The sequence below is a fragment of the Metopolophium dirhodum genome, chromosome 6 (assembly GCF_019925205.1).
Source record: "Metopolophium dirhodum isolate CAU chromosome 6, ASM1992520v1, whole genome shotgun sequence".
Taxonomy (NCBI): domain Eukaryota; kingdom Metazoa; phylum Arthropoda; class Insecta; order Hemiptera; family Aphididae; genus Metopolophium; species Metopolophium dirhodum.
In genome coordinates, this window is record NC_083565.1 from 38158860 (window position 1) to 38176366 (window position 17507).

General features: G+C 32.6%; 1 protein-coding gene across 1 annotated transcript in view; it reads left to right on the forward strand.

Moving 5' to 3' along the window:
• Positions 1–10047: 10047 nt before the first annotated feature.
• LOC132947793 (uncharacterized) overlaps positions 10048–17507 on the forward strand; it is a 30556-nt gene continuing 23096 nt past the window's right edge. The window contains exons 1-3 of the mRNA XM_061018026.1: positions 10048–10138; positions 10870–10896; positions 14206–14244. Of these exons, the coding sequence (XP_060874009.1) occupies positions 10048–10138; positions 10870–10896; positions 14206–14244 (157 nt within the window). The remainder of the gene's footprint in view (positions 10139–10869; positions 10897–14205; positions 14245–17507) is intronic.

The following is a 17507-nucleotide window of genomic DNA, read 5'->3' on the forward strand; positions in this document are numbered from 1 at the left end:
TTACTCTGTACAAATATTTTCATTTCACATTTATATAGTTAGATAGAACGTGGCTATGGTGACTTAATCCTTTTAGTCATTAATATTCATCTATCTAGTATCTACATTATTGAGACGTGGTACTAGCATACTAGCTGTGTCGTTTCTCCGTCTAGTGCGTTTTAGATCAAATTTTACGTTCAGCAGATCAACTTTGTCTCCATTAGTTTAACAACTAGAGTGAATTGACCTCTTATCACATTTAAAAGTAAGATTATTATCTAGGTAACCTCAAAGGCTTTATATTATCATTTACTATAAAAACAAATTATGAGTCTCTTAAAATTGTAAATTGTGTGTACATCTAAAAATACTCTATACTCGAATAAAAAAAAAAATAATAAAAAGCCTAAGAGATTTGTTGAAATAAACAATTAATATTAGTATTCAAACCATGTAAACACACGTGCGTGTACACTGTCGTTTTCTAAAAGATTCTTATGCAGTTACGATATAGCTGTGCAACACTTTTACTATCGCTTTCTATATTATACACATTAAATTATTAATTGACTCCGGGGCAGAAATGAATCTTATTAAGATTTCTGCACTCAACGGGCAGGTAGTCGTAAATGAACACGAAAAACGCACAATTAAAGGTATAAACGAAATACCTATATTTACAATAGGAACTATAGTGACGACGATGCAAATTAACGCAGTAGACGTTCTCATAAAATTCGACGTCGTTTTTGGCGACTTTCCAATAACAGAATCAGGTATTATAGGACGTAACTTCTTGAAACAAAACAAGGTCATTATGGACTATAGTCAAAATTTATTGACCATACCCGAACAAACCAGTTCGAGGGAAATTATATTACCACCTCGTAGCAACTGCGTACTATTAATTAAAAACGATGAGCACATCACGCATAAAAATATAACTATTAAAAAACAAGACGTGAACGAAAACGTTATTATAGCTAACAGCATTAGCCCAGTCAATAGTGACACAATTATAAGTAACATAATAAATATTGCAGAGGAACCTTTTGTCATTGACGAGTTAACCACTCAACATATCGAGTGGGAACCATACCTTGAAACAGCTTTAACAGCTTCTTTTGTAGACACGAAAATTAACAATCGCATAACCATATTAAAAAACGAAATTAACACGGACAATTTAAATCACGAAGAGCGCGAACGCATTCTAGAATTATGTTGTAGTTACGCGGACTTATTTTATTTACCGGGGGACTATTTGAGTGCCACCGACGTAGTGTCACACAACATTATATCTTCGGTACCTTTAACATTAATGGTGAACGAAACGACAAACAGTACAAGGGAACAACAAATAAAAAATTATTTGACAAAACATTTTATACACGTTAATTTATTAATTACAAAACAGATAGAAGAAACAAACACACTATTAGAGGTAATACAACAAGCTAAAATGGGAATTATTCATCCAAGTTTAATATCTCCAAAAGAGTTATTAGAACACGTTAAAGACGTTAAAGTATCATTACCTGGGGGCACCGATTTACCAACTGATTTAGACATACAAAATATTTACGAATTGATAAAGCTCTCAGACATTACTATATACTATGCAAATGACAACTTAGTGTTTATAATTTCTTTACCTTTAATTTATCAAAATGATTTTAGTTTGTATAATTTAATACCTGTGCCAGTGTGCACCGAAACGATTGTTTTTATATAAAACCTAGTAATAAGTATCTAGCTATAAGTAAAACGAAAGAACACTATGCTCTTTATGACGAATTGTATTACACACATTGTAAACACGCTAGAGACTTCCTTTTGTGTCCTGAGGGTAATCCTTTACATCCACGTGCTAGTAGACCAGCATGCGAAGTACAATTACTCCAAGATCCTATAAAAGTTCCAACAAACTGCGAAATCATGCACGTACAAATGGGTACATCCATCTTTCAAAAAAAACGATTCAAAAACGAGTGGATCTACGTCACTAACTACGATTTAGTATTCATCACCTGCGACGAAGATAAAGAATCCACCAGCCATACACTAAAAGGTGTAGGTATCTTAAAACTAAACGAAACTTGTAAAGGGTACGCCGCTAGAGACGTACTCTTACCAGGAAAAGTCGATTACAAATCAGAATATATGGATTTCAACCCAAAATCAGCTTTAGAACCCATAAGGGATATGCCGTTCACCGACAACGACAACTTAATGGAAAACTACCATGTTAAAACAAATAACATGGAGGACCTACATAAAGTGTCAGGTTCGAACAAGCAATTAGAAAAACAACAAAAAGTCGACAATAAAATCAACGAGCTACAAGACACACAGGAACGTAACGATTATATACTATATGTAATCACAAGTAGTATTTTTATGGCAGTAATCATATTAATAATAAATATGGTTAAAACAAAAACAGTAACAAACCACACGGAAGTAGCACAGTCACAGGAAGAAACAGAGGAACTTAATGCAAACCCAGTGATGTCATTAAGAGGAGTCGACATGGTCGAGTTTCCACTCGCGCCAAGAAACAGCCCTACCGGCTACCCAACACTGCGAACATTCTTGAATTAGTGGAAGTCGGGGACTTCCATCTTCGAGGGGAGGAATGTAGTAAACCTGCGTTTCTACGAATATATTAAGTACCTTTCCGCGGTAGGACAACAACAACAAGGAGATTAACTTTCAACTATTCGATTCCAAGAATCGCGTACATGTACGTACCTAGAGTTTTACGACGTAATTAAAACTTCGACATCAAATATCTGCAAAACAAACCTATAATAATTTAAGTGCCAATAAAGAAGAGTGCCAATCGTACATTCGGGTTGTTTTGCAATAACAACGTCCAGCTCCGGTTCCCTTTCAGATATCCACCTCCTGGGCTCTACCGTGTACATTTTTTTATACATATAGATTTTATATAAATATAAGATAGAGTCTATAGCAAATTAGGATTTAGTACAGAGTCTGCACCACGCAGTCACTAACTTCTCGGGCAGATGCTTTTCGCTCTGTCCTCAAATTTATCTAATTTCTTTATAAATGTTTAATTATTATTATTTTGTCTTAACAATAAAGTACTATAAATAACTTATACAACTTGTCTCTCTCCAACCTTCTCTCCTACATTAACCATCAACGTCGACGAACTCAAAATATAAGCGAGCAGTGAGGGATCACTACATTACTATATACAGGCTTGAATATATGCGTCGGAGGGATAGATTTTTTTGCGCACTACGGTTTAAGAGTCATAGATTTGACATCAGTTTTCAACTCGATAGGTAGGTATGTAGTTTTAGGCGTATGTGCGGATGACTTGCGGGCAGTGTTGGGAATAGATAACTAAAAAATTATCTAGATAAAAATAAAAATAACATAAATGTAATTTATCAAGATAAAGATAAATACAACAATACATTTATCTAGATAAATATCATTTTTTTACACTTATTTTTAATGTTTTTTAGTATTTTTGTAATATTAGATATATATTAATATAATGACATAATATTTATAATAACAACGGATTGAGCCTTCAAATGTAACTATTTGAATATTATAGCTATAAGAATGAAACATCAAAACTGATTGCGCCGGGGACGGAACAATAGTTAGCCCGTACGGCCCGATCGCTAATTACTTCGCGCGCTGTACTCACACACCGACCGACCTGTGTATAGATGTGTATGTGTGTGTAGTGACTCAAAGGAAGTGGACGGGGTCGCCGAGCAAGACCAGAGAGTGCTAGTGTGTGGGTGGGTGTGTAAATGTGTGTGTAATGTGATGTGTATATAATTAAAAGAAAATTGTAACACGTTTTAGGTAAAATGCGTTGCTGTGTAATTCACAAATTTAATTTAATAATATTGATAATACACAATATAATATATAATAATACCACAGCGGTACAAATGTATAAATTATAATTATAAATGGCGCTGGTTGTATCAAACCGATAATACAAAAAGATATTAATAAAAGTATATATATATAAGAAAAACTTACAATACGACGGTCATCAGCTGGCCAGCTATCCTATGGTTTTTAATAATAATTATAATAATGATGACGGCACACACAATGCGTCGTAACAATAATTAGATACAATAATAACTATAATATTGATGACGGCACACACAATGCATCGTAACAATAATTAAATACAATAATAATAGCCCGACCAAAAATAATAATAATAACGCTGGCGATTTGCGCCACGACAACTAGGTACGGTATAAAAAACGATGGCGATTTGTGCCATGACAACTAGGTGCGGTATAAAAAACGATGGCGATTAACGCCTTACAATTTATTATCACAATACAATTTTTACGGCGATTCGCGCCTATAAAAAAGGTGGCTACGTGTCGACTGTTTGCGACGAGCGAACGAACTGATTGCCGCACCGCGCCTTGCCCTTGCCGGACAGTACCAGGTCGCGGTCTAATCTACATATTATATAATAATTAATAATCTTAATAATAACTGTGTGTGGTCGGTCGGTGGGTACATAGCTATTGTCGCGGCGGCGACAAAAACATTTAAACCAATTTCTGGAATACTGGTATTGGTTTGAATGTTCAAAATTATGTAGTTAGCTGACTCTTTATTCTTTAATAGGTACTGTAATAATTCTACCCCTACTTAGTTATACAAATGCATACAATAATGAATTAATAATAATTTATACATTTTAATACAAACTAATCAAGTAAAAAATTATTTATTTGTATTATCTCAAGGAAAAGTTGGTTCTAAATAAATATTGTCAAATGCCTCTGTATGCACTTATAGGCTATAGCCACTTGTAAATCATATTAAACCAATATAAAAAAGGATAAACTTCACCTTAAATATTTAAAAAACATATAAATAGTAAATATTACATTATAATCAATGTTTGGTAAGAAATAGTTGAATGCTAAAATATAAGCGTATTGTTTTATTATTGAATACAACATTTTTAATAGTTTATAAAACAAAATATAAATTATAAAATTACAACTGCAAAATATTAATAAAAAAAAATATTTTCAATATTTTAATAATAATAATAATAATAATAATATTAGTACCTGTATACAATATAGCCTTGTTTAAGTTACTTAGATCAGTTAGGCGTAGCTTTTTGGTTATTATTTTTATACTTATTTTAAAAATATATTTAATATAACTATAATGAAAAGTAAATTTCAATTGTGATACATTTTATGTAATACAATAATTGTATTAATACATTAATTATTATTTAAATACAAATGAGATCTAATTATTTTTATACAAAGTTGTTTTAGTATCATACATTTAATTAAAATATTATAATAGGTACTTTGATTAATCGTGATGTATGAGTGTATGACTATTTTTTTATGAATATTAAGTTTTCATTGTAAAAAGTAAAAACTATGATACCAGTAAAACAAAATTGATTTGTTAAGTCAAAAATATAGGATTTATGACCATATAAGTATAACTACATTTTTCTGAAAATCAAGCCATAGTAGCAAGTTGCTACTATCAAGTAGCAAAATGATATTGTATTTTTAAATTTTAGACATAAAACTACTTATGTATTTTTAGATACTGAACATTGCCTAGTATAATAAATTTACATATTATATTAAATTATGATGGTATGGGTAATCGTATGATCAAATAAAATATGAGGCTACTAAACTATACTACTATGGTCAATGAGAATTGAGGGGGTAATAAACTATACTACTATGGACTATGGTCTATGAGGGGTACTGATCTAAATTGTCTTAACTTTAAATTTAGTCTTATGAAATAATATGCTATAATACTATTTCAAAAAACGCACTGCATCGCGCATCGACGCATCGTTATCAGAGGTTCAACCGGTTTTCATCAGCGTTCTGGTGCGTTCTCATTTCTACGAAGTTAATTTTAATTTATTTTTAAAATGGATGGGGAAATAAACCTATACCTAATTAATTGTAATAAGCTCATGATTTATGGCTAGTAGAGAACGATGTATAGTGCATGCCCGCACACAGGTTCTCGTATTATCGTAATACCGTCGTTGACAATAATAACAAGAAATATATTCTTCTAATTTTATAAATAATTTATATTATTTAAGAACTTTAGTAACATTTGTTTTATAATTTTGTAGGGGTACTATAATATTTATCTAGATAAATTTATCTAGATAGGCCAATTTTTTATCTAAAATGAACATTAGATAAATCGTAACATAATTGTCTAGATACTCTAAAAGATAATTTTTTTCAAAAAATCTTATCTAGATAATTTAATCTAGATAATTCCCAACACTGCTTGCGGGTCGTGGTTTCGATGCCGGTCACCGGGATTGTCGTTAATTTGCGGCGGTCGTGTAATCCATATTTTTTTTTTTGATATTTACCTTTTGCTATCATTTCCATCTATATTATTCGTAATTAACGAAAATTGTACGATTTTTTTCAAAATTCGAGTTTTACCGCCTATTCGGACTCCGTACAGTTCCGTTGAAACCTTATTCGCGTTCCCTCCTAGATGTATAGGCCGCTCGCGGCCGCACTTCGTTCACGACGAGTCCGTGGGCCGATTGACATCGCGGAGAGCTCCGCCGTCGTGTCGCTATTACTATCTTATACAGGCTTGAATATATGCACCCGAAACTTTTTGAATTTATTACTTAATTTAGTGTTTTCGGTGACAGTAATGAACGCTGTCCGCGATTCGACGCAGTCAGATTGCATACCTGACGACGTGACCCGGCCGTCGCACATTGTCCACTATCCGACAAAGTTGGATAGCCTACCCTTATTAGTACGGCGAACTTCATTCGAGGCGACTGACCTGCTAGACACTCAAAAAAAGACAGTGGCTATATGATTTGCATGGACGCCCGAATTGTTTTACATTTTTTTTTCATGTAATTTATTACTAAATTTGCGGTTTCTGCAGCAGTAATGAACGTTGCATACCTGTTGCCGAGACATATAAGTCCAACGTTGAGGTAGGTGACGAACCTGCTAGACCCCAAATAAATCGAAGTGGCTATATGATTAGTTGGACCGTCCGAAATATTTGAATTTTATTACTTGATTTGGTGTTTTTGACGTCAGTAAAAAACTTACAGCTATCCGGTTAACTAATCCACCATCTTTATCACAAATCCACCATTATTATCATTAATCCAACGTCCTTATCAGTCATCCAAAATGCTTATCATTAATCCACTTTTCTTATCAAAATCCATCATTCTTTTCATTAATCCAAAATCCTTTTCACTAATTTTCATCAATAATCCACCATTCCTATCATTAATCCAAAATCCTTATCACTAATCCACTTTAACTAATTCACATATAGTTTGTTTCTTTTAAAAGCCGCGTGGTTTGTACGCGATATCCGTCCATAGCCATCGCAATCGACGCCAGCGTAGGTTGTTATTATTGCTTTTTTCGTGTTTCTCGATTCATTTCGTCTTTTTAATTGCCGTTTGTACTTCATTTGTTAAGTTTATTTCTTTTGAAACCCGTCGATATGTGGTTTGTACACTTAAAAATTCGCGTTCACGAAATGTCAGTTGGTCTTAGTTCCAACGCACAAGTGCACAATAATTGATATATACTGTTTTTTTTGTTTAGTTTTTAATTCTATAAATATTGCATTATGTGATTGTAGACATTGTTTGGTCCTTAATAACGTAGCTGGTATATTGTTTAACGTAAACACAATTAAATGTATTATTAAACACAAATAAATGTATTATTCAAACATCCATAATAATGTAATAATAATAATAACGGCCAGATAAGTGAATAAAATACAATTAAAGTTTAAACAGTGTGTAGATACATAGAATTATATATGATTACATCGATGTATATCGAATTAGTGATGGGCGATTCGAATCGATCTTTTAAAAGATCGATATTTTTCATGCGATTAATCAATTTTTTGAATCGATCTCTATGGTCCGATCTTTTATGTGAATCGATTCATTATTCATTTTTGATTCGATTTTTTCACAGTGTTGACACTTGATAATCGAATATATTGGTTTACGTAGCTCCGTAGATACACAGCTTAAGTGTTGAAGTTTTAACCGTAGTTCGCATCACAAACTGACGGCGTCGTGGCAATGTGTTGGCGGTCTTGGCGGCCGGTTATCGTCGTTTTGGCTGTTACGCTGGTTGTCGTTGGTCGGTTAGCAGCTGCTGTAGTCGTCTTGGCTCGAAGGCTGTCGGGTCTTCAGGTCTTCGTTCCTTCTAATAGTGGTTGAACTGTTGAAGGTTGATGGAAGACTGATTCCGATGCAGTGAAAGCGCCCGGTATATGTGTCCCGTACCACCTAGTAAACACGCGCGTTGCCGCCGTGGATGATGGGTTTGCGTTCGGTACGGGAAGTGGTATTGCCTGCACAGTTTTGGGGCTATGGATGTAGGAATAGTGTTGTTCGACGCGTCTCGGTCTTCCCTACATGTAACCCTTGTTAAGGGTGTGGGATAACTTGGGGCTCTGTAATGAGGGCGTGAAGTTATTCTAACGGGTGGTTTTGTCGTGCTTAGCTGTGATTGGTGGTCCTGAAAAGGACCGTGTTATAGTGTACGACAGTGCACAGTTACAGGTAATATATGTTCAAATTTAAAATTCCTTCGCAAAATATTTTTTAATTATCAATTCTAAGCTACCTAAAAAAATTGAACATTTCATACAATTTACAACGTATATAATTTATGCATTCTATAAGTAGATAAGACGTACCGATTTAATCCACTTATCTTATATATGATTTTACAACTTAATACTATAAACTCATTTAAATAAAAATTTTAATGTATAAAATTCACCAAAACATATTATTTTTCGGAAAAAGAAAATGGAGATGCAAATATATTATTTCAATAAACAATAAACATGTATCAGGAGTGCCGCAACTACCACAGGTGAAAGCCGTGCAAGGTACCACCTGATGGGCATCACAAGTATTTAAATATTTAATTCCTAAGATAAAAATATGTTTATGTAATTTATAAATGTAATAAATATACCTATAATAAGTGGATTTATTTTGTTACTAGTATTTACTATTTTTTAATCAAATATTTAAGATATAATATAATAATCATATATAATTTGAATATTATAGTCAAGTGCAGTTAGACATTTTTTTATTGCATAAGTTGCAATTACCAAAGAAAAATGACAAGTCGGTAGGACATTTTTGTTGAATACAGGAACCCTCAAAATGCCTTTATCCTGTTGGCTACTGTCTATAGTACATAAGTGGAAATCCATTACAATTCCAGGGAGAGGGAGGGCTAACACTTTATATATCAATGTAAGCAAAGGTTCCCACACAACCAAAATAACTTGATATTTTTTTTTTTCTGGGGGGGCTAATCCCCTATAATGATATATTTGGTGGCTAAGCCCCCCTCCTATTTCCACCAATACTAAAATAAAAACTAAAAGTGCCTCTAAAATTTTTTTGTACCGGGGCCTCAAAATTGCAATTGCGGCACTGTAGTAACAAATACTATAAGCATTTAAAACATATGTAAAATCGTTTATATACATTTTTCATCGTTAATGATTTAAAAAAAATTAATACAATTCTAAATTTTCATATTTTTAAAATTGTAAGTTGTGTAGAAAATTAAAATTTAAACATTCGGTAAGAATTGAAAATATTCAGTCATATTTTTAAATCACACAAATGGTTTATGAAAAACTGGTTTTATTTGTTTTTATTTTTATTTTCGACTCTTCAAAATATCGATTACCGTCTACAATTTACAGTTGTCAGCTGCCACGGGCAGTCGAGTTTTACACCACTGTACTGTGCATATTATGTAAACAACAAAATATTATTTACCTACTACTATTTCCCCAAATGTTTTATTCAGTTGCATACTACAAAATACACATTTCTGTACTTGCAGAAAAACCTTTTATATATCGCGTTGTTGGATAACGATAACGTTGGATTCGTACTTTGTGTTATTCACCACTAACGTTATTATTAAATTATTGTTGGTATCTACAAACATGGTCAAACATATTATTAAGTTAACTTTATGTTTTATGGTTTATATTATTGGAAATATAGATGCATTAAACAAAGCTGAACGTAAAGGAAGTGGGTATATTATATTTTTTTTTTAATTAAATTATATTAAGACATCCTATGAAATTTGATTATTAATATATACAGAGAATCTAAAATCAGATAATTATAATTTTAATTCATAGAATTAGTGTTAGTTCAATCAAATATAAATCAAAACATATTATGAAATATTACAAGATTTCTAATTACGTTATATTTCTAACAAAAAAAAATTCAGAATCCATAAACATGCCCAATATTATGCTTATTTTTTTTCTTCATCTAAATTAAAATTTACATTGGCAGCTAGATGATATGAGTTATGGCCATTAAGCATTATAGTAGACATATTGTATTCAATTTTATTAAATATGTTATTTATTATATTCCTATAATATAAAAGTACCTATAAGATACGTAGTATTGTGATAATTTCTAGTTTAGAAAAAATTTTGTTCTACACAACAAATTTTGTTTATTTTAATTTTGATTGACACAAAAACAAACTCAACGGTAATAATATTATTCTTAAACAAATGCCTATGCATTGATATTTTAACTCTAAAATGAGTAATTAGGCTAGTAAAAAACTATGTTAAAAATGAAAATATTTATTATGTTAAAAACACATTAAGTATGTATAGAGTGTACACTTGTATATTTGTCAGCGGTTGTGACGTTCTCTTAGTAGTCAACTATCTTGCTTTCGTTTTGTTTTTAAAATACCTAATACATTTTTTACGTAATATTTACTTCTTTAGAATTTGAACTTGCAGTCAAATGCTATAGTAAGTAATTTGATTTTACTTTGCAATATACACAACATACTGCTGTTATAAATACATTGACTTTCGTTCAACGTAATCACATTTCTAATGCATTTATCATAAAAGTTTGTTAATCTGTAATTTGAATTTTAAAATAATATGAAAAATAAAATATGGCATAACGTTCAAGTACATAGTTCAATATGTCAGTTGAGGAGGTGTTACTTGGGAGGACTTCGTACCAGCTTCAGTTTCCTCCGTCTTACTAACGCATAATAATATATTTTATATCATATTAATAATCTTATTACAGTTCAAATTAGTGCGTGTGGTCATCTTAAATATACGAGTGAATTGACCTATTATCAAACTTAAATGTAAAAATATTAACTGTGTTCACTCGTTGATGTTTCACTATATTTTAACTTTAAGTGAGTGATGAGTAAATTTTAAAATATTTATATTTGAAAATGCCTATATAATTCACTTAAAAATTAAAATATCGTAAAAAAAAAACGAGACAAGACGTATAATGTTCTTAAATTATGTTTGACTATAGATCAATAATTCACTATCATATTTAAAATAACAGTACAAATTTGTAACTGCTGGACATACATTTTAGTATATTACCTATGTGTAGGTGATGGAGACAACATTATATTATGTGGGTGCATTTATGATTTAATGATGTGTATAATTTATTTTATTTTTATTGAATTCTTACACATAGTGATATTAAAATAAAATATTAACTGCACAAAGTAGAACTTGCTCTATGACTATTCCTTATGAGCCTAAACTAAGCTAAACATTTTATAAAAATAATTAATTTTCAATTTCAAATTCAATCAATTCAGTGAGTTATGATAATATACAATGAAGTTCTACAACTGCATTTAATAAAATAATATAAACTATATAGTTGATATTGTATGATCGAAACTGTTTTTATGTCTGCCATTTTTAAATTATTATTCGGAGAACTAACCAAATGGAACACTTTTTACTTGTTTTAATTATACAAAAATAGTTTTTTATTGAATATAAATCAAACATATATTTTAGAACTGTAACTGATATATTATTATAAACATAGTAAAAATCAACTAAATATCAAATGACAAGTAGTTATTTTAACTTTTACTTATATGCTTGGTTACTTCATATTGTGATGGCCAAACAAATATTAAATATATATACAGGTATAAATGTTTTGTCACTCTTGCACCAAAACTTAAATTTTTGATGCTGATTGAAGCTTTAAAAAAATACTTTTTTATGTCAAGTGCAAACTCAATATGAAGTGTCAGTAGGTAACTGGAAATCCAACCATGCAGAGTTCAGAAAAATGATTGTCCAAGTTAAATTATTATACATACAAGTAACCATAAAATGGTATTGTGCGTTTTGTCTAACATAATATCAAATAAAAGCAGAAACCGGTATAGACCGTTAAAAAACCAAAACCGGAAAAAATTGGATACTGGTTAACTTAACATCTAAACCGAAACTGAAAATAAAATTTAAAAAACGTTATTTATTTTGAACATTTTGAAAAGTTTACTTTATACAAAAGGCAACTTGAACGCGCGATCTGGCGGTTCAAATAAATTAATAAACTAAAAATGAACGTAAATAGCCTGTGCCTTGCAACCGATTCGTATCTAATACGGTATAAACAGTTTAAAAACTAAAACTGAAAACAAAATCAAGATGAAACCGAAAACGAAAAAAATTGGAAACCGGTATTATAATTAAAATTCGAAACCAAGAAAAATTTAAAACCAGTATTAAATTCAAAACCGAAAGCGAAAAAAAAATGAAAACCGGTATACAAAATGTCCTAATATTGTTATTGAAAAATTGAAACCAAAATCTAAAAATTTTTTTTCTGATATACAAAATCGAAACCGAAACCGAAATTCTTTCAATCGGTTTCAAGCCCTGATTAAAAGCGTCAGAACAAATAGTAAATCTGCCACGAACAGAGAATCATTTTAGTTTTGGATCAATTTCAGCCATCACAATATATGGTTCGTTTAGCAATCGTCATCTGTGTTTTAAAACACCTCAAATAATGCCTTACCCACAAAATATACTACCACCATTATTAATCTGTCCCTCCAGCTTAAGATTTAAACTTTCAACTGCTGAATTGCATGCCCATAATGTTGGATTGAAAACACTGTCGTCAGAAATATAATTTTCTACTAAATAAATACAAAATTTAACTAATTATTCGTCAGTTGGACATTCAGCCATTAAATCTTGAGTAAAGCAATCGGATACTTGAGTTGGCTCTAAAAATATTAAGCCAAAAGTATGTTGAATCCATTTCCCAATACTCGTATTATTTTGATATTCAGTTGCTAAACCATATTTTTTAACGTTCCTATACCATGCTTGCGTTAGGTGAAAACAGCAACCAATTATTTTCGACGAAGACCAAACTGCATTGACTGCTAAATTGATTGCTTTTTCAAAGTCAATATTCAAAAAATAAAAACTAGTCCTAATTCTTTGCATTTATTTTGTATTGATTTAAACGTATACACATATGTTTCATATTTTTTGTCTGGAAGTAAAATAAAAATGAATGGTAATAATAAATATTGTATTTCATACCATCGTTCTTTTTCCCTAGGTAAAGATAAATAAAACTCAAATATTATTTTTAAATAATTATTTAAATTAACTTAACTTTAGTGGAAAATAGTAATATTATATTATATTGTGTAATGTTTTTTTTTAAATAGTTAATAATAATATATAATATTATATGGTATACTATACATACTATTTTATTTAAAAACCATTGCCAACTTTATATGAAAACGACTAAAATGGCTTTGTTTGAAACTTGTATCTGGGCGAAACGGGAAAGGTTGATTTTGGACGAAACAGGCCGCACCCAATATAATACTATTATTATTAATACTATCTGTCCGGACCAACGTTGCTCCAGCTTAAGATTTATACTTTCAATTAATATATTTCTAATCAAACGTATATGTCATATTTCTTTCAATTATAGTATTAATATAATATGTAACCAGTAGCAACAATTTAATTAAACCAAAAAAATTCTTTTTTCGTAAGCTGAAAAAAGTAATACGTAATAAATAAAAGTGTATGCTATAAACATAGCACCTAAGTCACAAAGAACCTTTAGATATAACTTTTATTTAAATTCGGATGGACCAAGATCCATTCTCCACCTGACTTGGACGGCTCAAAATGAAAAACATAAAATTAGTCAATAGGCACAGGCGTAGACTTGTTTTATTTAAATTTATTTTCTGTTATTTATAATCGAAACTTTTATAGGGCAAATGTTTGAAAAAGGACTCATAAAAGGAAAATTTGGTACGTTCATTTTTTAGACTAATAAAAAAGCACTAATTTATTATGACGAACTTTGTTAGAAAACTGTAAGTACTGGCTGTGTCTGTCAACCGTGACGGTATGGTACAACCATCACTCGACCAACTGATAGCACTTACTGCCCTCGATACAAATACGATACTCAAAATTAATAATATAAAACATGTGAGGAGTTTGTTCAAAAGAGAAATAGTATAAAATTATGCTGGACGTTTGCCACTTGTTTTTTGCATTTAACAATCAGTCCATACATACATTTATATATAAAGGTATGTGAACTTATTATATATTTTTTTAAAAACTGATAGTACCTATTCTTGGATTTTCTTCAAATTCTTGTCTATTGGACCGTTCATATCAATTTTAAAGCCCAATTTAGAGATTTTACACAATAGAACATGTCATTGACTTATTTAGATATAATATGATAGCCATTGTGATATTTACACTTAATAATTCGAGTATAATATTTCGGTTAGATATTCAATCTATTAGGTACGGAAAATAGATTGTTAATTCACTTATCAATTCAATTGCATCAGGCTAATTTATATATAATATATATATATGTTGTCATTACGTTCACCAGTTTGTGTAGTTGATTAGAATGAAATTTAAAAACAGTAACAATCCGAGATTGATCTATATGTATTGTGTTATATTATTTATATTTTCATAGAGGATGTTGATACATTTCAAACCATAATGACCAGATTCTGTAAGTATACATAAGATAGTAGTCATTTATAATGTTATATTTAAATATTTTACAAATCATATATAGATTGTTGATGATTAAATATATTAAAATAGATAGGTAATACAAATAAAAATTAGTCATAAAGTCAAATATGTTGGCATTAATGATAATTCGTAAAATAGGTTGTTCTTATGTAAATGCATACCTATAGGCCAACAGAGCATGGCCTGTTTACTAGTGACGCCCTGTACGCGCTCGAGAATTGAAATACGATTTTTAATAAATGTGAACAAGCCATCCATCGGGGGTAAGTCACCTGTCGTTCCCGACTCAAACAACGTGCGGCACGACGATGAAAGGCACTGTCACGCCATTGAAAATAAAATGAAATCGCCTATGTCCGGAACCTGTAATGCGGTAAGGACTGAAATACCTTCACCAAACACCGACATAAATTTACTCAGGCCCGACAAACTATCCACGGACGACACATGTACTTGCAACAATTGGTCGACGAATGATCCCGCGACTAAACGCGGTTTGTCGTAAAGATAATAATGCGGCCCAAGCTACGGCGAATGTAGCTCCCAAAATCAGTATGCCACGGATAACGTCGGCAGCGCCTCCGTGAACGCAGCTTCGCAAATGATAAAACCGCTCGATGTCGGGTATGTCCGGAAACTGAGACACTACAGCGAGGAACTGATCTCGGAATGCAGGCCACTTATTAATATTGCCGTTGAATTGTGGTAACGGAATTTCAGGTAGTCGGTGGAAAACGCGGGTTCGTGCCACGTGAAAGTCATCTCCGGCAACGGATTCCAGCGGCGGCGTAGGTTGAACATGGTATTGTGACACAATAGACCTGATATAATCTACCCAACCGTTCACTTCAACGAGCAGGTCAGTCGTGTATTCGCACAACATATCGAGAACACAATAAGCGTCGAACACAGCATTGTCCTCAATATCGAACCAAGTCAACAGATTATCCAGCCAGGTAGATGCCGCGAGCAGCTGCGGTTCCAGAGTCGCATCAGCACTGGCCAGTCGAGCCGTCACGTGGATAGCTTTAATGCCAGCGACATACGGTTCTCGTTTGACTAACGCTCGGTCTTTTGCGCGCTTATCACGCTCCACCTCCTCGTCAGAAGCCATGCCACGGCTGGTTACGAGTTTGGGAGGATGCAAACAAAAGGTGCGCGCACGTAACCCACGGGGCAATCACTCAGTCCAGCAGCGCTCAAATACAATAACTAACGGGGACAATGGTCCTACCCAAGCTGTCACGAACCCAATCCAAACGTGAATACCACAATCAAATAATAAACAACCACGCTCTGCTAACAAATGTTTGGGCTGCCGGCTATTCACTAGCATTTGGCCGAGCAGCTACTTAAGTGACGAGAAAATGGTGTTCAAATTTGGATGGGATAGGTGACCGATATATAAAATAATGACACTATCGTTGTAATAATAATAATAAGGTGTGTATTGCAATACTCCAAAACAATAATAAGGAACAAATAATAATTTTGTTAGGCGTAGATAACAATTATGTTAATAGATAAAATATTACCGCTGGCACAAGCGCCGTGGTGGGGCGGTGTATCGGCGGCGGCTGAGCCAGCTGCGGCGACGATGGCGATGACAAGCAGGTGAACGGGGTGCGGTGGCTGTTGGCGGCGGCACCGGGCGGCGGCGAGTGACTGGATTACGTAATACGCAAGTTACGTGATCACGGCACCGAGCGTGGCATGACACGGAGGACACACCACAGTACCATACTCATAAGCAATAATAATAGCTAGCCGGACGGCGCGATCACGAAGTAATGCACTAGCGCGAAATAATAATCGACACACAGCTACAATGCAATACTATGACATAAATCGCTTTACACGTGGTGGCCGAACGACGGACGGTCGCGATATACGTACGGTGGGCTCGCCTGGAGCGTACGGAGAGGACTAGTATAATGTTGCCGGCAGCGATTCGTCCGGAGCCCGGTGTCCGCGGTCGGCGCGATGCGCCGTCTGTCTCGCGGACCGGTTGCCAACTGCTGCACATTAAACGGCGGCCAGTTCGAACACATAGAATGAACTGCATTACTGTTGTATTTCTCAGAAATATAACGATCACACGTACTAACAATCGTAGAGAGGATGTAGTTTTGTAATTAAATTATGAATTTGTATAAGTATGTTTGAGTGTCCTGAACATGATGTGTATGATAATGTTTTTAGTATCTATAGTCAATGAATTATTCTATGAGGATTTGATATATTTTATTTTATTTTATTTTAATACGGGCCACAGTCCAAAGTACAGAATATCAATTTAACATAATAAATGTACAATACAAAAATGTGTAGTGGATATAACAATCAAAATAGAAAAGGAAATAAGACAAAGAAAAGAATTACAAATTAAAACTTAAAAACTAAAAACGGATCTTCCTTGACAATACGCTTCATTATATTTAGTAATTTGTTAAGGGAATAATTTGTCTTACGTAGTGAAATAATGAAAGGATAGGAAGAGC